Source organism: Lactuca serriola, chromosome 8, assembly GCF_051521515.1.
Source record: "Lactuca serriola cultivar US96UC23 chromosome 8, Lser_US96UC23_V15, whole genome shotgun sequence".
Taxonomy (NCBI): domain Eukaryota; kingdom Viridiplantae; phylum Streptophyta; class Magnoliopsida; order Asterales; family Asteraceae; genus Lactuca; species Lactuca serriola.
The window spans coordinates 114,581,883-114,606,351 of NC_136415.1; the positions used below are offsets into that span (position 1 = coordinate 114,581,883).

The 24,469-nt window shown below is 37.9% G+C and overlaps 2 protein-coding genes across 4 annotated transcripts; both read left to right on the forward strand.

Moving 5' to 3' along the window:
- Positions 1 to 1,523: 1,523 nt before the first annotated feature.
- Positions 1,524 to 3,604, forward strand: LOC145068766 (transcription factor MYB48-like). 3 transcript variants are annotated; one of them, XM_079015763.1, is made up of 3 exons: positions 1,566 to 1,745; positions 1,926 to 2,055; positions 2,884 to 3,604. In XM_079015763.1, exons 1-3 carry the CDS (start codon positions 1,625 to 1,627, stop codon positions 3,446 to 3,448), a joined length of 816 nt encoding a protein of 271 aa, XP_078871889.1. In that variant the 5' UTR covers positions 1,566 to 1,624; the 3' UTR covers positions 3,449 to 3,604. The 3 variants fall into 3 exon arrangements, 1 of the variants encoding a protein (XP_078871889.1); XR_013689118.1 differs by lacking the exon at positions 2,884 to 3,604 and adding an exon at positions 2,211 to 2,255 and having other exon boundaries at positions 1,524 to 2,055; XR_013689117.1 differs by lacking the exon at positions 2,884 to 3,604 and adding an exon at positions 2,197 to 2,254 and having other exon boundaries at positions 1,524 to 2,055.
- A 9,883-nt stretch (positions 3,605 to 13,487) lies between these two features.
- LOC145067308 (uncharacterized) lies at positions 13,488 to 23,607 on the forward strand. The gene is made up of 5 exons (XM_079014476.1): positions 13,488 to 14,271; positions 14,372 to 14,955; positions 22,606 to 22,627; positions 22,813 to 23,040; positions 23,117 to 23,607. Exons 1-5 carry the CDS (start codon positions 13,488 to 13,490, stop codon positions 23,605 to 23,607), a joined length of 2,109 nt encoding a protein of 702 aa, XP_078870602.1.
- The last annotated feature ends 862 nt before the right edge of the window (positions 23,608 to 24,469 follow it).

The window sequence follows — 24,469 nt, forward strand, 5'->3', positions numbered from 1 at the left end:
AGAAAAAAAACCTTAGTGTTGAATTAGTAAGGGAGAATGAAAAGTCAGATGAAATTGACCTAGAATTTGGCAGGTGAAGTGATGGGGCTGAGCAAAGGCGGTGATAACGATCGTCATCTCCATCCTTTGCCGTCGGGACCCCATGTCACCAACAACTGCACTCTCTATGTGGGCCTTCCCTCTTTGAAGAAAGAAAGCACGATGTAGAAGAAGATTGGTAACGGAAGCGGTGGAGACGGACGTCGACACGACCACCTGTAACGATGGAAGAATGGGTATACAATGGTGAAGGAGAACAAGAAAAGTGCAAACGACGGAGAAGAGGGTTGAGATCTATAAGAGAAACGGGGAGAAAACCCTTTGTCAGAAAATGATAAAACCGTGTGCATGGCGTTAGCTAAAGAAGGATGAGAAAGGCAGCAGGAGATAGTGATCTGCACAGGAAGAAAACACGTGTCCAAGACACGGAAGCTGACATTCACTAGCAGGTCAAAGGACCAAAATGTAAATATGAGAAAGTAATGTGGCAAAATTTTGAATGGGCAGAACTTAACTATTCCTTAAGACTTCATATATATATATATATATATATATATATATATATATATATATATATATATATATATATATATATATATATATATATATATATATATATATATATATATATCACATGTAGCTAAAATAAAAATAGGTTAAAGAAGCTAAAGATCGTGTTTGGGGAACCAGAATTAGTGTTTTTTTTTTAATATTAGTTTTTTCAAAAAAAAAAAAAAAATTTAAATATATTCTTAATTAATTAAAAGAAACTCATTATCTTAAATGTTATTTTATGTCATATCAAGTAATTTTTAATTTTTCAACTAATATGCAAATATAAATTAAATCAATAAAAATATATGCATAATGAATAAAACCTTCTAATTAATGTTATCAAAATAGTTAGAGTAAATATAATAATAAAATAATTTTAATCATATAAAGAACACTAATTATTTATAATAATATTAAATTGGACAAAAATATATTTTATATATATAAGCACCAATTGCCACTTTGACCCATTAATCAACCCAACTTATTTTGCCATGATGCCATCTATAGTCTTGAGCTTTACGTGTCTAATAAAATGGCCTATTTATCTTTGAAAAAAAAGATAATAATATTATGATACGTAGCAAAATAAATGTAACATTAGATTTACAAATACTGGAGTGTAAACATTTAATCATACATATAAAAAAATCTACGATAATCCTAAAACATAAAGCAAAACATATAATATGGTAGGTCAATGATTTAAACATATTTTGGGTTGACAAGAACAAAATTAAAGCTATTAACTTTCAGTTTTCAGCTAAACACATCATAATTAAAAAAAAAAAAATCAGTTTAAAAACAAATACTTTTAAAACAAAAATGTATTGAATTTATCTTGAAACAAAAAGATTTTTTCATTTGTTTAGAATTTGCCATTGAATATGAAACATTATCACAAAATTCTACATTCCCACCCACAAAAAAAGTATAGAAAAACATCACTATAAATAACCTCCACCAACACTAATTTCAATTCCAACTCACTTGCAACACGATAAAAACTCAAATTCTAGAGAGAGAAAATATGGTGCAAGAAGACGAAACGATGCGAAAAGGTCCATGGACAGAACATGAAGATTATCAATTGGTATTTCACGTTCATATGTTTGGAGATCGACGATGGGACTTCATAGCAAATGTTTCAGGTTTGAAGGTGGCGGGAGTAAAAAAAAAGAAACTATAGGCCCTTAGGCTGCAAAATTAAGGAAAAAAAGCATCAAAATATATTTATGTTTGTTCATAAAAACAATTAACGTTTTTTCTTGTGTATAACCCCAAAAAATCATTTTTTGGGGATTATTTTTGTTGCGGTTTTTGATTCTCAGGTTTGAAAAGAACAGGAAAGAGTTGCAGACTGAGATGGGTTAATTATCTGCATCCAGGTCTCAAAAGAGGAAAGATGGCACCTCATGAAGAGCGGCTTGTTCTTGAACTTCATTCTAAATTTGGCAACAGGTTTGATCCATTTATTGTTTTTTATTGTTATAATTATGATTCTATATGAGTATTCTCTTTATGTTTCTTTAAGAAAATAAGTAAATCAATAGTTGATTTTCAAATTTTATCTAATTAAAATAATTTGTAAAATAATTTTAGTTTGAGTGTTGCAGTTGGACTATGCTCTTTGCAAAGATTTAGCACTTAGCAGTGTACGTTTTTTTCTATTTTTTTTATTCAATATGTGCGTTTTTTTTCTTCCGTCCATTTGTCTTAAATTATACAGATTTTCCAGTGATTAATTATGTATATCAATCAAGCCTCAACAAATTTCAGGGAATTTAAGTTTGTTTGAAGAAAATATATTTGCAATCATGATAATAAAAATGTAAACAAAAAATACTATAATTTTTCACGAGATAGCAAGAAAAGTTATGTAATTCATATGTATGAGAAAAATATATTGTGAGCGTATTTTAAATTTTAAATATTTAATAGATAAATAAATACTTTTATAAAGTTATTTGAGGAATTAAATAGTATATTTTAATATGTGGCGGGAATATTATATTTCTATAAAATATAAATATTTTATTTTCCATAAATTGGCGTTTTCCTTCTTTCTTAATGGATGTCTCACTCTACAAACAACTTTTTTTTAAATATATATTTCTATATTTGGAACCAATCGAAGAATTATTTATTCCATTTGTTCTAAGTTTACTTTTATTTCATGAGCTCATATTCCTTTTCTGAATAGTGATGATCAATTAGTTACCATATACTGTATATGGCAACTTCATTAAGTAATAATATTAGGTTTAAGTTTAATATTTAACATTTTAGGTGGTCAAAAATTGCAAGAAAACTACCAGGAAGAACTGATAATGAGATCAAGAACTACTGGAGAACTCATATGCGAAAGAAAGCTCAAGAGAAGAAAAGAACATCATTATCTCGATCTCCATCTCCATCTTTCTCACACAGTTCGTCTTCATCATCAATCTGTACCAGCAATCCTACCATTGATTCCATGCCAATGATTGAGACCAAAGAACGAAGTTTTTATGACACTGGGGGAGTCGAAATGTTTAGTGTTATGAAAGGCAAAAACAAGAACAACAATAATAGTTTCAAGAAAGCTGCTACCAGGGTTAGTGATTCTAGTGAAGGACACGAAGGGTATTGCTCAATGGATGATATATGGAAGGATATAGATTTAGATTTATTAGAAGATGATCATAGTATAAAACCAGTTTTTGATCCTTATAGCGAAATAGCAGTACCTTCACTTACATGGGAATATAATTACTGTTCGAGCACTTCGTGGACGTTCAATGGCCAAGAAGAGTTCGGTAAAGACATGATTTCCCTAACAAGCCAACAATTTAGCGCAGGGTTAACCGACTAATTTATTTGATTAATTAATTTTGGTGTGGATAGATGCAATAAATTTCACTGAAACACTCTCCAGTTTATAATTCTCTCTTTAGATCTTTATTTGAAAAGCTTCTTTGTAATAATATCTTTTGCATGCATAATAAAAAGATTATGTTTATTTCGTTAATTAAGGGTTATCTTGCAAACCCTTGTTCTCATTTCCGTTTATTGTGTTTTCGTAAATATGTCATCTTATTATATCTCATTTATCCAAATAATGAACATTCTTGATCTTAATTGTTCACCATGGATCTGTAAGTGTATAAATAATCTTCTTAGGCACCAACCACTATGATTAAACTTATGTTGTATTGATTTTCACTAACTTTATTTAACAAAAAACTTATCTTTATAATTATTTTTCTAATTTCATTAGAAGCTTATTTTTAACAAATTAACATTTATTCCTATTTACTTTAAATATTCAGAACCCTCACCTATAGTTTGTCACTATATATGTTATTAGTGTCCTTATTCTTTTATCAGAAAATAAATATAGAGGCGCCTTTTCTTTAAAGGCAATATGGGAGATTTTCGTTTAGTAAAGTGATTTTAAATAATATTTTTTTTTCATACATAAAAAATTATATTTTAAAAGATTTTATAATGCATTATTTTAAAAAATAAATTGTTGTTTATAAAGAAAAAATGCATTGTACAAATCAGCTCTCTTTTATTTGACTTCAACCAAATTTTTGAATAGCAAATTTTGACCATTATATATGTATGGTTCCTTTTATCATAAGCTTGCACTCTTGTTCATTTGTCTCAACAATTTGTAATACACCTTTGAATATTGAAGATGGATTGTTTACGTGTAGTTGAAGCTTTTAGGATTCGAACTAAGAGCAAATTTTGGTAGTATATTATCCACAAAATAAAAGCATGTTTGAACTAGTTTTTTGAAAATTTAAATTCTAACTCTACCTTACTATATATAGATGAAATTGGACCATAAGAATGGTGATAGAAACTTGGCATTTGATTCACATAATGTTTTTGGAACAAATAAAAATTGCAAAAAAAATTGGAATTTGTTATGCTTTTCGTTGGCATGTAATGTAATCCATTTTCAATTTGGTTTGCGGATTGGTCTATTGAATTAGAAAGTAAATTATATGATATAACCTAAATATAAATTTATTGATTTTTTGAAACTTGTTCTTATTTTTAATAAAAGTTATCAAACTTTCATTAAATAAAATCTAACATACTCAAACCTATGTGTTTGTTATGTGTTTAGGGTGTGGGGTGGGGGTGGGGATGATGACTAATATCACTAAAGTCCTATATTTTTGGAACTAAATTGAAAAACGTCATGAATTTAATATTTCGTTGACTGTGGACACGATATTTTCATAGAATTATGATAAAATGGCAAAATGCCGGTTTCATCGGTTTTATCAGGTTACAAAGCTAAGAAAAATGTTGGAGGTCAGTTGTTAGCTAGATTTTGTTCCATTCTTCTCTCCAATGTCAATCCTACAAGATGGCAAGCTCCTCCAACACGCACACACAAGGGTACAGAGAATGGGCTTTAAGGAATTGTTGGTCTGAAGATTTGAGATGCGAGTGTGATGAACCTGCGACATTTTCGATCTCCAAAACTGTCGATAATCCATGGAGGAAATTCAAGGGGTGTCCAAACTATCAGGTAATATCTAGTTTCTTAGAGATTTTTTTTTTCTATTTTAATATGAAAACTTTTACGTAAAGAAAAAAAAAATCAAAATTTCAATTTTATAAACATAAGATTAAAGATTTTACAAACCATAAAAAGATTCATAGATTGTATGAAAAACTATAAACAAATTTTATACAAATTTATTTACATGCATGAAAAATCAACTATAAAAAAATTATGAGCGTGATATTTGAAGTAATAATAGATAAACCAAGTAGAAAAAAATATACACAAGGTAAAATTAGATAAACAATAAGGAAAACTAAAATTTCAACAAACTAATTACTAATAAGTTATTAAGTTTGGTAACTTAGATCAAATTTTAGATATTTTAAATTTTACTATAATTATATATTTTGCTTTATTTTTATATATAAATATCTATCGGGGTTGGGTCCATGATCAGACATTAGGGGTATCCACATCCTCATCATCATTCCCGCTTTCATATTTGGGGATTCCGTATCCCCGACCCCATCCGTAGTCACTAGTCAACTTGGGTATTCTTCGGTCAAACCGGGTGCAGGTTTCGGGTTCCCCATACGGTATGAGGATTTTTTTCCATCGATGTGTGTATGAGAGTGTGTGTGTGTGTGTGTATATATATATATATATATATATATATATATATATATATATATATATATATATATATATCAATTACCTATATGTGAAACCTTCTTTTTGATTCTAAGCCTATAGAGGTTATTGAGGAGCTTGCTTTAATCAGACCTCCATCATCTTATGGTCAGCCGTCTGCCCGCCTGCCTTCTTCAACCTACCCTCAACCTGACTTCACATAGGGATTTCAACAAGCGATGTCATTTCCTCATGGAGAGTTGCTTGCCTACATGCCTTCTTTCGGTCATCTTGACGTCACTATTGAGGCATGATACCTTCACTAGGGTGTTTTCTTGTTGCCGGTGGCATTCCTCCCAAAGTTTCTTGCCACTGATGTTTTTTATTGCATCCCGAGTCATCATTTAATTGCAAATGCTTTGCCAAATGTTCTTCGGTTAGCACCACCAGTTCTAGAATGGATTCACTCTCTCCTTATGTACCAGGTAATAGGGGCCTCTAATTTTTGTATGATCATCTCTCTTTCTTCCCAAAAAATCCAGTTACATATTGTCCTATACACGACCTCATACCAATTTGGTAATTGGGTCTTTTAATTAGACAAGGATGTTTATGTTTTATTAATGCACCCCACCACTCAACACCACTACAAACGTTGTTCCATTGATTTAGGTTCATAGGTGCATATGGTTGATTTGGGGTTGGCTAAATGGACACCCCATTTTACCATTTAGACACCCTATATAATTTTTAAGGTATTTTTATTGGTTAAAATTACATTGTTTTTTTTTAAAAGATGATTAAAAATAGTTACCTATTGATTGACTTTTGATAAAGATGTCTATAGGGTGTCTAAAATGTGTCTTAATAGCAACACCCAGTTGATTTAGTTTTAAAGTATATAGCTCTAGTTGCCTCCCTCCAAATAAAGATTTATGTTAGTTCTAAACCCACACCTATGTTTCCACTCTACATTTTTTATATCTATGATTAGTATATGCGGTTTTTGTTGTTCTACTAATTATGCTGATTTTTTCAATTCACGAGCTTCAAATATATCGAAAAAGATTCATGATTGATGAGTTATTATGCGACCTTGGTGGAGATGTACTAGAATATAATCTTGCATCTGATTGCACACCAAGTGTTTGCTAGAATGTTTCGGTTAAATTTGAATTATGTATCATCATTAATGATCTCTTATTTTTCTTTTTACATGGTATTAGTTTGAAATCTTTATTTTATCTTCTTCGATTCACTTTATGCTTAAAATTATTGTTTGTTATATTCTTTATATCTTAATTTTAAGGTCATCAATTTGGTCATAAGGTGTTGATGCATAATAGTGATGTGAACGAGCTTATCCAAGAACTTGAAAAATGATTTTGTTTCCATTTTCTTTTTGTTTTTAATGTTTTTTCAACCGCTTATAATATATATATATATATATATATATATATATATATATATATATATATATATATATATATTAATGCGACTGTTTCATGTGTTAGCAGGTGGAAGGGGATCTGTCGTTGACTGTTTACCTGAATCATCATCTTTGACCTTCTCTATTGAGACATGTGTTTCCATTCCCAGTGGATCTGTGGTTGTCTGTCTACTTGCTTCTATTGACTTTAAGTTGGGTTTTCCTCTTTAGTGGTGATGTTTCCTCCCAAGATGTTTGCTACCACGTGCTGCTTCTTTTACCGCCACCTTGCTTTATTATGGCTTATTCAGAGTCATTGCCTTTTTCTCATCAGCACATAGGTTGTAATCCATCTTGAAATCGGGTTATTTATCTATTAGGAAATCAATGTAGTTTTAAGTTTTAGATCAATTTGAGCGAAAGAGTACTTGTGTCATTTGAATTGAAAAGCCGACTCTTCCCCTTTTTCCTTTATAAACTCGATAGTATTTTTTTTTGGGTTCGATCATCGTGAACCCTAATTTTCTGGTGAAGAATCTGTTTTTTTGTTAGAAGCGCTCCCTCCACCTGGTAGAATCCACTTCACCAGGCATGCGGTTGTCTCCCATTCTCTTACTCATTCTCTCTATAAAATATGATGGCTTAGGCAATTCGATTGAATGGGAAGAGGAATTTGATTGTATTCATGAAGTAGTTAACTGGCATTATTGGGAGCTCTTCAACAGGTGAGGGCAGGGTGAGGTCGGGAACCTAGGAGGGACTAGGATGTGATTTTGTAGTGAGTTGGTTGTGCTGTTTAGCAGATATTTGGAGTATTAGTTTGAGATGGTGACTGGGATGATTCAAGATAACTCTTGAGGAAAGTATGGATAGGTGTGGAAGGATTGGGCCTATACTACTAGAAGCACAAGATACATACTCGAGTCGAGGAGAGTCGCGAAGAACCTAGGAAGCCTATGGATGAGGATTTTTTGGGTATGTATTTATTATGCGCATGGTTGCTTTTCAGTTTGGTGATGAGCACTCGTGGAGGAGGATCTGATTCTGGATAAAGAGCTGGTGCTGAGTCAGTGGATAAGCGGATACGGGATTTCATCTCCTCGGAGACCACACACAAAATTATAGAGCCGACTCCTATGATGTTTGGTACCATCAAAGAGACGATCATGGAATTATTGGATGATTGTCTCGGCGCTTCTAGGGCTAAGATTTTAGTAGGACAGTTGGGAGATCATCGAGAGCTCAAGGCTTGTGGAGCCCTAGAATCTTTCATGGAGGAGGATCCTATTGCTATCTCTTGTCATGATGGATGGAAGGTGGTTTATGCATCATGCCTTGTGAGGGATCGACTCCATGATTGGATTGCCACTAAGGTTTTGGGAGCCTTACACAAGGATTTACCCGACATTATTGGTCATGTTAATGACAGACTAGTCGACAGGTTTGAGGATCGGATCTCGGCCATTCAGGCAGTTGATGGGATGGTTGAGGTGACTCGAGAGCAGGAAATTAGTTTGGAGAGGAAACTGGGGAAAAGGAAGCGGACTCATGATCTGACTCTGTTAGCATCATCTGAGCAATTTGATGTTGTCATGTCTGGTGATAAAGATCTGAGGGGCCACGACATTTGTGCTAACGGTGGAGGAACCCATGAGTGTGTGCATGACAAGTCTAAATGCGACAGGTGATGATGGAAGGGCCACCTTCTCCAAGAATTCACCATGGAAGTACAATTGTGTTATCATTGTCATCATCCTGGTCATATCAGTGCAAAATGCCCATGTTTAGTGGTTGGAGCGGCTCAGGTTCCATTACAAGTGCTTCTGCAGGAAGGAGGAGCAGGACCCTGAGATACTACTGGTATGTATCATATTCTTCTCTTTCACGCTTTAATCATTATGCTAGTAATTCTGTGTTGGCATGTGTGAAATGTTATGACTTGATTATCTAAGAAAAGAAGCACATATATGAGTAATATAGTTATTTTATCCGGGAAGTTGTCATATGCCATTTTGCATGCCATGGGCCTTGTTTAGAATAGGCATGAGTATTCCACATGGGAGACTAGCATTCGGTCTGATCTTTGGTAGGTATCAGTGAGAATTCAAGGAATCCGCAAGGTGGGCATGTCGGGTTTGAATCCAGGATGTGTAGGGGTGCTCATGGCCTCGAGGTAGTTAGGAATTGGTTCGGTCATGGGTGTAAGATTGGTAGTTTTCAAGTTCACACCTTCGAAGCGAGATCAATTGTAGGTTTCATGGGGATTGCTCTAAGTGCAAGTATGTGGTTGAACAGATTAGGTACTTGTTCAATATTGAGATATCGTTCCTCATTAACCGATCAGTCGCTAAGTACTTGTAGTGGATTCAATAAGAAGTTCCTTTGGATCTTGAAATTCGTTGAGGTATTGGGAATGACCGGATGATCTTGGAAAGTATAAGTGTTAGGTATGGATGGTCAAGGAAAGCTAGTTGTTGTAAGGTTCGGGTTACCGAATGCTACCATTAATAGGGATTGAGCGGTAGTAACTTATTACTCTTAAGTAGTGGTAAAGTGTTGTTCGCATGGATTATTTTAGTCATTGGGATGTCATCATAAATTGAATGGTATCTTTTGGCGAACTTTGAATACATCGATCCTTCAGTATATGAGTTGTTGAATTGGTGATTCGTTCATTCCGGTCAATAGTTATAGCTCTTCGTCAAGCATAAAGGACTTAAAGATTTGGTGTTTTATCATGGGAAATGCTTTAAATCATTGGACTTTCTGAGATCTCGAGAAGCATTCATCTGAATTTTGAATTTTTGTGCGATACTTGAGAGTGGCTAGTAATGGAACGCCAGTTGTTGTAAGCTTAGGTTGTCGACAGTTCGAATTGTAAGGATGTGAGTGATGGGTTTTATATAAACAATCCTATGTGTGCATGCAACCCTAATTTGGATCTATGTTTTCACTATTAGACATACAACAAATGAACACAAAAGAAAAACCCTAGCATGCATCTAAAATTTCGAAATACACAAACAAAAGATTAGAATACATATATTTGTTGCGATATAGTAATAACAACCAGTTCCTTGAATTTCCTTAGCTCTTGAGAACAAGTACCACAACTTTAGTACCCCTAATGGCTCACAAACACACAAGGTGAAAGGATGAATATGAGAGAAAGGAGAGAGAGAGAGAGGGTGGCTTGCTCTAGAAATCGGCACTCCTAGGGTTTCTTGAAGGTTGGCCGAAAATATAATGCCTAGGGGGTCTATTTATACTTGAGGCTAGTGTTAGGTGCATTTCATGCATCCATTTTGTAGTTTTACTCCATAAAAGTGCATTGCATTTAGGTTTAAACTCATGCATTTTTGCATATTTTTTTTGGCATTTTTCATGATGCAATTCCATTCACACACTTTTGTGATATTTCAGGGATTTTTGGAGGAAGGATCTTAGTTGAGGTGATGAATAAGCGATATGGATGAAGTTTCAGGACTTGTGGAGCATCGAGGAGGAAGATATCAAGAAAATGAAGATTTTGGCTTTACAGAGATTTACACGGGTTGTGTAAATGCAAGCCTTGTATTAACACGGGCTATGTAAACGCAAACTATTGAGCACCGAACTTTGAAAGCTTGACCAAATTGAGCATTCTACTTTTTGTGTTTACACGGTCGTGTAAATGGTAGTGTTAATTTACACAGGCCATGTAAACGAGGTCATCAGTTTAAAACTGTTTAATTCCTTTCTAAAAAGAAGAAACCGGTTCCAAAAAAGGGGAGTCGATTTGTGAGTTCTAGAGGCGATTTTGGGGAGTATTTTGAAGACAATTGTTTCTTGAAAACACTTGGATTTCATTTGGATTTCAATTTGTAAGACTTTAATTCCATTTCTAGGTTGTGCTTTGTTCTAGTCATGAGTGGATAGAAACTTAATTCTCCAACTTCATGTATTGACAATTATGTGTGTGAATTCAATCATTTGACTTGGTGTTTGTTTTAAATGCTATCTAGTGAATTTGATTTGGTTTTAATTGAAGGTTTGATTTCAATTCTAGTTCTTTTTGGCCAATTGAGTTAGGGTTGATTCATTCGAGTTATCTAATATGCAAAATCCACAATTTTTTTTGTCGTATAGAACAAGTAACAAACACTAGATTGAATTTTCTTAGAATAATTCTGGTGTAAATCAAATTCACACATTCTTATGCTCCCAAGCTTATGAGGAGTATTGAATGTTGTTGGTAAATTCACATAAAGCATAATGCAATCTTTCCACCTAAATCTAAGAACTTGTTTAGATTAGATTTGTTATATTAGAATTAATTAAATAGCTTATTTTAATTAATTAAAATGGTGAATGTGAATTGCTAGAGCTTGTTAGCATTTCTAATACCAACTTAGATAGAATTTAACAAATGTCATTTCATATTTTAAATCACATTGTTAATTAGTCTTGCATAGAGTTGGAGTACTTACAATTCTTGAGTTTATTTTACTTAATCAATTGCTTACTTATTACTTCAGTCCTTTATTTAAATCATTGCATCTAACCCCCCCCCCCCCCCACTGTTTTTGTGATCTCATTTGTACCATGTGCAAAAGGGTATAAGCATTTGTCCCGTGTCTCTGTGGATCGACCCTACTTACCTTGTATTACATTTTTAGTGCAAAGTAGTAGTGTTTTTGGAATCATTTGTACCCCTTTATTTGTTGGCTTTGACACGCCTAACAAATTGGCGCCGTTGCCAAGGACATGGTGTTACTAATTGTTTATGCCTAGATCTTTTCGTACAGGTACACCACTGCCAACTGATTCAGAGATAGAGAAAACTGCAAATAACTTAAGGAAGCAAGCCAAGCTTCGTAAGAAGCAATCGGGCTACGAAACTTCTTCATCCTCTAACCCTCCAGTAATCAACATTTGGGAGGATATACCTCTCTCAAGTGTGTCCGCATCCGAAACAGAAATCCTATCACTCTCATCTCAACCATCCTCACCCAAAAATACCACTCCATGCTCTTCACCTATTCATAATATCCCAAATTCCACACAACAGAAACTTCAACCACTACTCATACCATGGGAGACAATCATGGAGGGAATCCACCTCCAAATCTACCACCCGAGCAAACCCTTCGCCAATGGGCGAGGCAGAAGGTTACGTAACAACCTCTTTGCATCACATATCCAGCTGCCACCAACTTGGAACTAAAATCCAGGCTCATCCACTTACTCCCAACATTTGGAGGCCTAGAAAATGAAGATCCTCACAAGTTTCTCACTGAGTTCCATGTCCTATGTGTGGGCATGAAACCACACAATGTCACGAAGGATCAAATCACGCTTAGGGCATTCCCCTTCGCGGTGCAAGATGCAGCAAAAGACTGGCTCTATAACCTCCCACCGGGGACAGTTACTACTTGGGTAGATCTTGCGCGCCTCTTTTTGGATAAATACTTTCCCGAGATGAAAGCTTCAGCCCTAAGAAGGGAAATCATTGGAATCAAGCAACATAAAAGAGAAGCTTTCCACACATATTGGGAGATATTCAAGAAACTGTGTGCCCGTTGTCCTAAGCACGGAATTACTGAGTACCCACTCCTCCAATACTTCATTGAAGGCATGACTCCAATGGATAGAAGGCTTCTTAATGCTTCAAGTGGCAGATCTTTACCCAACAAGACTCCAACCCAAATCCGCAACCTAATCAAGAACATGGCTGAAGATTCTAAACATTCAATCCATGATGAAGAATGGTACACAGATGCACCTCGAGGTGTAAAAGAGGTCCAGACTCCTCAAATTGAAGCTCAATTGTTCGAGCTTACGAAAGTGGTTATGATGCTAGCCAAAGACAAAGGTGTACAACCTACACCGCTCCCATGCGGTATTTGCGCTCAATTGGGGGCATCCAACCGATATGTGCCCGCAACCTCAAGATGAAGATTATGCGGAAGCAAATGCTTTAGGAGGATATTCTGGGTCAAACCAAAGGGGATTTAAGCAGCCACAGGTTGGCCAAAGACAGAACAACAATCAAGGATGGGGAGAAAATCAACAAGGAAATTATCAACCAAATCAACCACATCAATACCAACAAAGACCACCATTTCCTCAAAATCAAGAAAGACCACCTTTTCAACCTCAAAATTTCCAGCCAAGGCATCCACCACAACCACCTCCACAAGCCGGTTCATCGAGCATGACACTAGAAGATATTGTCAAAAGCCTTGCCTCTAGCACTCAAAGCTTCCAACAAGAAACCAAGGCAAGCATAAAAGCTTGGAGCAACAAGTGTCACAACTGGCTCAATTCGTGAGTAAGATGGAATCACAAGGAAAGCTACCATCTCAAACCGAAAAGAACCTGAAACACAATGCATGTTCCATTACCTTAAGAGGTGGGAAAAGCTATGAAGGTCTAAGGATGCCGGATGAAGAAGAGGAAGAGAAAGAGATTAAGATAGAAAAAGTTGTCAAAGAAGAGGAATGGAAAAATACTTCAAAGTCAAAAGTCACACTAGCTCCATTTCCTTCAAGGCTAACAAGCATAAAGAGAGAAGGGGAAGATGACGACATCATGGCAATGTTCCGAAAGGTTGAAATCAATATCCCTCTTTTAGATGCTATTACACAGATTCCTAGATATGTTAAGTTCCTAAATGAACTTTGCACATCTATGAAAAAGCTTAAAGGAAATCACACTGTGAAAGTTGGGGGAAATGTTTCAGCTGTGTTACAAAAACAGCTACCAAAAAAATGCAAGGATCCAGGTGTATTCACGGTTCCTTGTAAAATGGGTAACCTTTTTGTGCCACATGCCATGCTAGACCTAGGGGCCTCAATATATGTCTTACCCTATTCAAGCTATAAAACAATGGGAATTGGACATTTATCAAAAACTAGAGTCATCATTCAACTTGCCGACCAGTCTTTGATACACACAAAAGGTGTATTGGAGGACGTGTTAGTGCAAGTCAATGAACTTGTATTTCCTGTGAATTTTTATGTTTTGGATATGGGTGATGAAAACACCCTAAAATCGAGCTCCATCCTTTTGGGGAGACCTTTTATGAGTACCGCAAAAACAAAAATAGATGTAGTAAATGGTACTTTCTCTATATATGGAGTTCGATGGTGAGGTGATCAAATTTAATATCTTTGAAGCTATGCATTATCCTAGTGATATTCATTATTTAAACTTCATAGATGCCGTTGATTCATGTACTAATGATTGTTTTGAGTTGTCAAGCCAAGATGTGTTAACCACCATATTGAGCAAGCATTTTGATGAGACAGGGATCAAGAATCTGGCTGATAAGTACACTTTGGAGAATGAGTTGATTGAAGCAATCAACTCTTTGGAAAAAGCACAACCTATGAGAGTTGAACCACCCCGCATGAAGCTAAAAAATTCCAATCCGAAACTCCTTCTATTCATAGTACAACCACCGAGTCTTGACTTGAAGACTCTTCCCGATCATCTCAAGTATGTCTATCTTGGAGAGGAAGATACATTACCGGTGATAATTTCAACCAAGCTAGAAAAACAAGAAGAAAAAGAGTTGGTTGGAATTTTGAAAAAGTATAAGGAGGCTATTGGTTGGACCATTGCGGACATAAAGGGGTTGAGTCCATCATTATGCATGCATAAAATATTGATGGAAGAGGAATTTAAGCTAACCCGTGAAGCCCAAAGGAGATTGAATCCATCTATGATGGAGGTGGTGAAAAATGAGATCATGAAGCTCTTGAATGTAGGAGTAATCTATCCCATTTCTGATATTAAATGGGTAAGTCTCGTGCAAGTTGTCTCGAAAAAAGTCGGAGTCACCGTTGTCAAAAACTCCGAAGGCGATTTTTGTAACATCCCAAAAATACAGGCCAAATATTTCATTTTAAATACGTTATTATAAAACCAACAGTGTAATAAAACATATGTAATACCATGTCATGTCAAAACCAAAGTAGAAATAATCAAACGTGTTATCATAAAACAATATCAGAGTGTAATCCCAAAGATCTCATGTGCGGAAAACCATAGTGTGATGCGTTGCGATCAAGCCGGCTCCTTTCCTTTAAACACAAAGTACATGAAACCAAAATTGAAAATCGTAAGCACGAAGGTTAGTGACTTCCCCCATCATACCACATACCATACGATCATATAACATACATATACTGTCAGGCATATCTGGGTGCCCGACCTACCCCTTCGGTCCTCTTGACCGGATACTGCCTAGCATATCTGGGTGCTAGCCTCCCCTTCGGTCCTCTCGACCAGATACTGCCTAGCATACCTGGGTGCTCGCCTCCCCTGCGGTCCTCTCGACCGGATACTTCCTAGCATATCTGGGTGCTGGCCTCCCCTTCGGTATCTTTCAACCGATAATCGGGGACTATTTCACCCCCTAACACTACCACATAAAAGCATAGCATAAATACATAAGTCATATACTGCCTAGCATATCTGGGTGTTGGCCTACCCCTTCGGTCCTGTCGACCGGTAAGTGGGGACTATTTCACCCCTATTACTACCACATAATATCATATCACATGTATCATAATCTGTCTAGCATAGTTGGGTACTAATCTACCCCTTCGGCCCTATCGACCGATAATCGGGGACTATTTCACCCCTACTACCACTATCACAAAACATCATATCAGGCTAGCACATAAACGTAACAGGTAGTAGCAAACATAGACAATTATCACAAATACAATCATCTAACAATAACTCCTACCGGTGGGCCGGCATTGTGGTCGTAGACCCACCGCTACTGGAACGTAACTCACCTCACACTCCTGAAGTCCCGTAGACACAATCCTACACTGCTGAAGTCCCGCAGACTCAACCCCAGCTGCTGGATGACAGATTCCCGATCTGTCAATATCAAAACATAACCCAATTAATAATTGGGTCCCACTACATAACCATAAACACTTACTTTGGATAACTACTACATTACCCCAAGCTTCGCTTATTCAAGCCCAAGGCCCAAAGTCGACTAGGAATCAAAGCCGAACACATGGCCCAATTTTCCAAATTGTGCCTAGGCCTATACATGGTCTCATTCTAAGGCCCAACATCATATAATCATTAAGGCCCAAAATATGGCCCATCTATGGCCCAATTTTCCAAATTGGGCCCAAGCCCCTTACATGGGCCTTACCCTAGGCCCATTAAATTACTCTAGACCATTTGCTTGATCTTGGATAGCCCATTTAATAACCCAATCATCATGGCCTAACAATAAACCCAAGTGAAATTAGGGTTTCACATAAAATGATGATTAGGGTTAAGTTTCCTACTTAACCCATTAAGGACTTAATTCATTAAGGACTTAATCCATTAAGTCCAATATTGGTTAGATTAATTTCGCCAAAGATTATTATTTAATATTCCAAGTTATTAATAAGTCCCGTGTGTCTCGATTAATTCCCCAAAATTAGGGTTTTCCAAACCCTAATTATGTTTCCAACCAAAATACTAGCCCATTTATTAATTTGTTTATTTATTTAATAAATAAACGGGGTTTTACAACTCTCCCCCACTTAAATTAGATTTCATCCTCAAAATCATTCCTTACCAATCCTTACATACCAAGCCACTCTAGTAACATAGTCATCATCCTGGGCACGCCTTAGCCTTCCTAGGGTAGTCGTGACCAATTTTTGCAAAGCCCTAAAATCCGCAGGCGAACTAATTCCTCGCAACAAGATCACATCTACTCATCTGAATTCTGTTGTCTCGAGATGGCCTGAATCCCTAACAGACCACTCTTACCGAATCATTATTGCTAAATCCAGTCCGCTTGTCTCTTAGCTGCCTACTCATCTCCTGATAACTCAGGGCTCCCACTAGAAAACAGAATCACAGTTCCACTTATCCCTGTGGTTCACTTATACTTGGCCAAAACTCAGATAATCCTGTTGTAAGTGACTTACCACTTCCCAATCAACCAGCTATTTCATCTGTATTTGCAACCTGAAATGCAAATACTAATGCTGCCCAAACGCTAAAACTGCCCGAACACTGAATTGCCTAAAGCAGTATGTTACCACATGGCTGCTTCCCACAAGCTACCGAGACCTCCTGGGTCTCAATTCGCTCGCCAATCATTTGAAATATTGGGTTCTAGCTCGGCTGCGGTTAGCTGTCTCACACGACTTCTAAACGAAATCCTTCTCTGGAACTAGTTCCCACTAGTTGTCATGCCACTGTGGCTCTAACAAGCCCCTGATCTTACCAATCGGGTCCATGCGTCGAATCCTGTCATCATCAAATCCAAGACTAAAAGTGATTGCTACCTGACCAATGGTAGCCTTATCTCACACGCAATCTAATACAGTCCATTGCTTTCTTGATCCCACAACTGTAGTGACGCTCCTACAGTCCTATCACTGGTTCAATCAGATTTAATCCATCTGGGTAATTCCGAAATCCAATCCGTGGATTTCCTTATCCTTACTACTACACCCGAACTGGTGGGTACTACTGTTCCTTCTGCGTCCTAACAACGCGCTCACACTTATCTGCTAACCTAGTGAATGTTGCGGCTACACCCACAGTCTCACAACACTCTATCACTATCTGGCCGCTAGTGAATGCTACGGCTACTCCCTTAGTCTTACAACACTTTCCATACTATCTGAATGCTAGTGAATGCTACGGCTACCCCCATAGTCTTACAACACTTCCCATACTATCTAACTGCTAGTGAATGCTACGGCTAACCCCGTAGTCTTACAACACTTTCCATACTATCTGACTGCTAGTGAATGCTACGGCTATCCCCGTAGTCTTACAACACTTTCCATACTGGTCGAGCACGCACTCTACCTAACACACAACTGAGCTTGAATCCTAACCGGAACTCTAACCTGGTTCCCGAAACCTGCTATCACGTGACTCCACTGTATCAGTACCGTACCCAGGCATGTGTTCAAAGCGTCACAGTAAACCACGAAATCATCTACACCCTATGGCAAGGTGAGAATCAGTGTCTCGCACAACCGTTGTCTGAGAGACTCGAAGGCTGCCTGCTGCTCAGGCCCCCAAAGAAAGGCCACCGACTTCTTGGTCAGTCGGGTCAAAGGAACTGCAATCTCGGATAAGCCCCGCATAAATCTCCAGTGATAACCCACTAGACCTAAGAAACTCCAAATCTCGGTTGGAGACCTCGGAATCTCCCGCTGCCTCAAGGCCCCTATCTTGGCCGGATCAACCAGAATACCCTTCTGGTTGACAAGGTGGCCAAGAGATTGCACCTTGTGCAACCAGAACTCGCAGTTGGAGAACTTTATAAAAAGTCTCTCCCCTACTTAGATTCGACTAACTCTTCACTGTACATGAGAATTGAAGGATTCCCGATCCTTCTCACTTTCTAATAGTCCATTGATGATAACTTGTACTTACCAGTGCTAGCGATCCATCACCAATCAAGCCTTAAGATCGCCCATCCTCTAAAATCTTAAAGAGTACTCTTGAAATATGGTCCAATCTGACACCCCAATCCATCTAACACGCTGTCAATTGAAGACCTTAATCTTCACTCTAGCTGACGAATCATCATTCCCACTCCCAATCTTGCAGTACCACTAAACTCTAATCGAACACAACCCATGCGAAAACACAATTCTCTTGGACATCCAATGACCAACCACTTATGCATTTAACACCCGCGACTGACACTGCCCTCTTCCTGTCACCAATTCTATCCTAGCAACGGAGGTGCCTTGAATTCCAAAGTTCATCCATAAACAATTATCGACCATACCTGAACAATAATAGAACCTCTGAACGCTAACTTCATTGGAGAACAATCACTCAACCCTGATCGAGTAAATAATACTCCTTCACAGATCTTGACAAAGATCCGGAAAGATAACGGTACACGCGGAACCTGCTTCGCAAGGTACGTCCCTCTGTGGGTTCATCAAGGACCTTTTGGCATGCAGGATGGAATATATGATCCTTGATAACCCAAACACTAGCAGGAAACCGCCCCGAGATCTGACTTGTCTAAACTCACTCACAATCCCAAAAGTGATACGTATCCCAAAATCCATCTAGTAGCAATAGAAGATGACATACCCGCAAAATCTGGAGGAATATTGATCACCTTCTGCTGACATGACCAACCCAACTACCCTGTAGCAACCTAAACCCTTGGAGTGACAAACTCCCTTGTGCACTTTCCTGTACGTGCTGCACTGACTCTGGCCCTACTGGCCTTTCACCTGATGATCAGAAGTCATGGGTCTCTTCCCGGGACCCTCTACTATACACACCTGGCACAACCCTCTCTTTCCAGGGTGCTCCAAATCGATCCTGCATATGCAACTCTAGGAAATCATATCCTTCAGGGTCTGACACCCTGTCATGCTCACTAGCTCGCTTGACAATGGCTAAGCCACAACAACTGGAACATCCTCTGTCCCCAAACTGGATCACAAACTCTTCCCTAAAGCTTCTTAGATTCTCCAAGACTCTCACCGATTCGAGTATGGATCCTGTGCTTTCAGTAGTACGGGCCCAATACTACCTTCCACACCTATCCATACTTTCCTCAGCAATCCTCCCGAATCCTCCAAGTCACTTCCTCAAACTGGTATACCCAGGTCTCACTGAACCTCACTACTAACTCACTGTAATATATCCTAGGTTTCCTTAGGTTCCCGAACTCACCCAATCCTCATCTACTGAAAGATTCCCAGTAATGTCAACTTGCTATCTCATGAATATAGCCACATGCAATAGAGATCAAATAATCCTTCGAGTAAAACACCCATCCCTAGAACAGTTGGACTCAGACAAGAGCTGCGCAATAGGGTCAAGTCTCTCACTCTGAGATTATCCGGCATGTGTCCCATGTGACTTAGCATATTCACTTAATAGTTAGCTCACATTACTAAGAGTCCCACGAAGCACAAAGCAAGTAGCATTCATACAATGGAAAATCTAACCATCATATTCCAATCAAATCATTCTATCCTCTAATCAGGAATCTGTACATGTAATTCAAAGGCTCATACAATCAGGCATAACCAAAACAGGTTATCCTATCACTGACTGATCAGTACTAGCATGCAAGTCTACAAGCACATACAATAGGCATATAAGGCATCCTCCTATATCCTTAGCCCTAATCTAGCATGCAATTCTCATAATCATATCATGTCATAACATAACATAAAATGTATGGGTATCTTGGGGAAAACTTACTTGAGCTCGGCTGATTGCACACATCACACACTTTGTTCTTCTCAAAGTTCTTTTCTCTTTTCAGATTCTTTTCAAACTCTTTTTTATAAAATGGTTTTACTTTTGAAAAATTTCATACCAAGCCCTTAGTTTGAGTTCAGACACACCTGAGAGTATGTCCGAATCCCTCAAACCAAGGCTCTGATACCAACTTGTAACATCCCCAAAATACAGGCCAAAAATTTCATTTTTAAATACATTATTATAAAACCAAGAATGTAATAAAACATATGTAACACCATTTCATGTCAAAACCAAAGTAGAAGTAATCAAACGTGTTATCATAAAACAATATCAGAGTGTAATCCCAAAGATCTCATGTGCGGAAAACCATAGTGTGATGCGTTACGATCACGCCGACTCCTTTCCTTTAAACACAAAGTACCTGAAACCAAAACTGAAAACCGTAAGCACGAAGCCTAGTGAGTTCCCCCATCATACCACATACCATACGATCATATAATATACATATACTGTCAGGCATATCTGGGTGCCCGACCTACCCCTTCGGTCCTCTCGACCGGATACTGCCTAGCATATCTGGGTGCTAGCCTCCCCTTCGGTCCTCTCAACCTAATATTGCCTAGCATACCTGGGTGCTGGCCTCCCCTGCAGTCCTCTCGACCAGATACTGCCTAGCATATCTGGGTGCTGGCCTCCCCTTCGGTATCTTTCAACCGATAACCGAGGAGTATTTCACCCCCCTAACACTACCACATAAAAGCATAGCATACACACATAAGTCATATACTGCCTAGCATATTTGGGTGTTGGCCTACCCCTTCAGTCCTATCGACCGGTAAGTGGGGACTATTTCACCCCTATTACTACCACATAATATCATATCACATGTATCATAATCTGTCTAGCATAGTTGGGTACTAATCTACCCCTTCGGCCCCATCGACTGATAACCGGGGACTATTTCACCCCCTACTACCACTATCACATAACATCATATCATGCTAGCACATAAACATAACAGGTAGTAGTAAACATAGACAATTATCACAAAGACAATCATCTAACAATAACTCCTACTGGTGGGCCAGCATTGTGGCTGTAGACCCACTGCTACTGGAAGGTAACTCACCTCACACTCCTGAAGTCCCGTAGACACAATCCTACACTGCTGAAGTCCCGCAGACTCAACCCCAGCTGTTGGATGATAGATTCCCGATCTGTCAATATCAAAACATAACCCAATTAATAATTGGGTCCCACTACATAACCATAAACACTTACTTTGGATAATTACTACATTACCCAAAGCTTGGCTTATTCAAGCCAAAGGCCCAAAGTCGACTAGGAATCAAATCCGAACGCATGGCCCAATTTTCCAAATTGGGCCTAGGCCTATACATGGTCTCATTCTAAGGCCCAACATCATATAATCATTAAGGCCCAAACTATGGCCCATCTATGGCCTAATTTTCCAAATTGGGCCCAAGCCCCTTACATGGGCCTTAGCCTAGGCCCATTAAATTACTCTAGACCATTTGCTTGATCTTGGATAGCCCATTTAATAACCCAATCATCAAGGCCCAACAATAAACGCAAGTGAAATTAGGGTTTCACATAAAATGATGATTAGGGTTAAGTTTCCTACTTAACCCATTAAGGACTTAATCCATTAAGTCCAATATTGGTTAGATTAATTTCCACCAAAGATTATTATTTAATATTCCAAGTTATTAATAAGTCCCGTGTGTCTCGATTAATTCTCCAAAATTATACTAGCCCATTTATTAATTTGGTTATTTATTTAATAAATAAACGGGGTTTTACAATTTGGTACCCACCCGTGTGCAAAACGGGTGGAGGGTTTGTATTAATTATAGGAAGTTGAATGCTTCCACCCGCAAAGACCACTCCCCTTTGCCATTCTTCGATCAGATGTTAGAAAGATTAGTCGGGTATCACTATTTTTGCCTTGATGGTTTTTCTAGTTTCCACCAAATTCCGGTTGCCCCGAAAGACCAAGAGAAAACCACATTCACATGTCCTTTTGGCACCTTTGCATATAGACGCATGCCCTTCGACTTGTGCAATGCACTTGCGACTTTCCAAAGATGTATGGTGAGCATATTTTTAGAATATGTCAAAAATATCATTGAGGTTTTCATGGACGATTTTACTGTTTATCGAAATTCTTTTGATGAATGTTTTGCAGAATCTCACCAAATCTTACAAAGGTGCGTTGACATGAAGCTAGTCCTTAATTATTAAAAATGTCACTTTATGGTTGATAAGGGCTTGATACTTGGACATGTGGTGTCACAAAAAGGTTTAGAAGTTGACAAGGCGAAGATTGATGTTATTAAGAGCTTACCATACCCGACAAATGTTTGGTAATTGCGTTCTTTTCTTGGTCATGCAGGTTTCTATCAGCAGTTCATCAAGGATTTTTCCAAAATCACGGTGCTGATGTGTCAAATTTTACAAAAGGAGGCCAATTTTGAGTTTGGTGATGCATGTAAAAGTGCATTTGATCGTTTGAAGGACCTGTTGACATCCGTCCTTATCACTCAACCGCCAAATTGGGATCTTCCATTCGAGATCTGTGCGACGCTAGCAATACCGCGGTTGGGCGGTTTTGGGACAAAAGGTGGACCGAGCTCATCATGTCATTTACTCTGCATACAAGACCCTTGATTATACACAAAGCAATTACAACACAACAGAGAAAGAGTTGCTTGCTATTGTCTTTGTATTAGAGAAGTTTCGACAGTACCTCCTTGGAGCCAAAGTGATCATATATTCAGACCATGCAGCTATAAAGCATTTACTTACCAAGAAAGATTCAAAGCCGAGGTTAATACGGTGGATGTTGCTTTTGCAAGAGTTCGATATTGAGATAAAGGACAAAAGTGGGAAGGAGAATTTAGTTGCGGATCGTCTAAGACATATTGTATCACTTGAAGATGGTATACCAATATGTGACACATTTCCAGATGAGCACTTATTTGTAGTCAAAGAAGCACCATGGTATGCAGATATCGTCAATTACTTGGTCACAAATCAATTTCCCCCGGATTCCACCCGTTGGCAAAAGGATAAAATCAAGAAGGAGGCAAAGCGATACGTATGGGATGAGCCTTGCCTTTGGAATTATTGTGCATACCAAATGATCCGAAGGTGTGTTGAGCAAGAAAGAGGTACAATCCATCCTTAACTTTTGTCATTCTTATGCTTGTGGAGGTCACTTTGGACCCCAAAGGACAACTAGAAAAGTCTTAGATAGCATATTCTTTTAGCCTAACATTTTTCACGATTCTTATGTGTTATGTGCACATTGTGATAAATGCCAAAGATCCGGGTCCTTAAGCTCTAGGAATCAAATGCCCCTTACCCCCATTTTAGTATGTGAGATCTTTGATGTATGGGGTATCGACTTTATGGGACCATTTCCTCCCTCTTTTGGTTGTTTATATATCTTGTTGGCGGTGGACCATGTGTCTAAATGGGCGGAGGCCAAAGCCACCCGTGCTAATGATTCCAAAGTTGTGGTGGATTTTCTTAAGGCACATATTTTTTCCCGGTTTGGCACTCCGAAGGCTCTCATAAGTGACTGTGGGACTCATTTTTGCAACCGGAAGCTTGAAGCCGTCCTGAAGAAGTATGAGGTGACTCATAAAGTCTCAACAACCTATCACCCCCAAACTAATGGGCAAGCAAAGATCTCAAACAAGCAAATTAAAAGCATTTTGGAGAAAACAGTCAATCCAAACCGCAAATACTGGAGCATAAGGCTGGATGATGCCTTATGGGCATACCGTACTACTTTCAAAACCCCAATTGGTATGTCTCCATATAAGATAGTGTTTAAAAAATCGTGTCACCTCTTGGTTGAGGTCGAGCACAAAGCTTTTTGAGCCATAAAGAAATTCAACTTGAATGAATATGAAGTGGGAAACAAAAGGAAGCTAGACATTCAAGAGTTAGAGCAGATCCGAAATGATGCGTATGAAAGTGACATGATCTACAAAGAAAGGTATACCATGACAAGATGATTGCACACAAGGTATTTGTAAAAG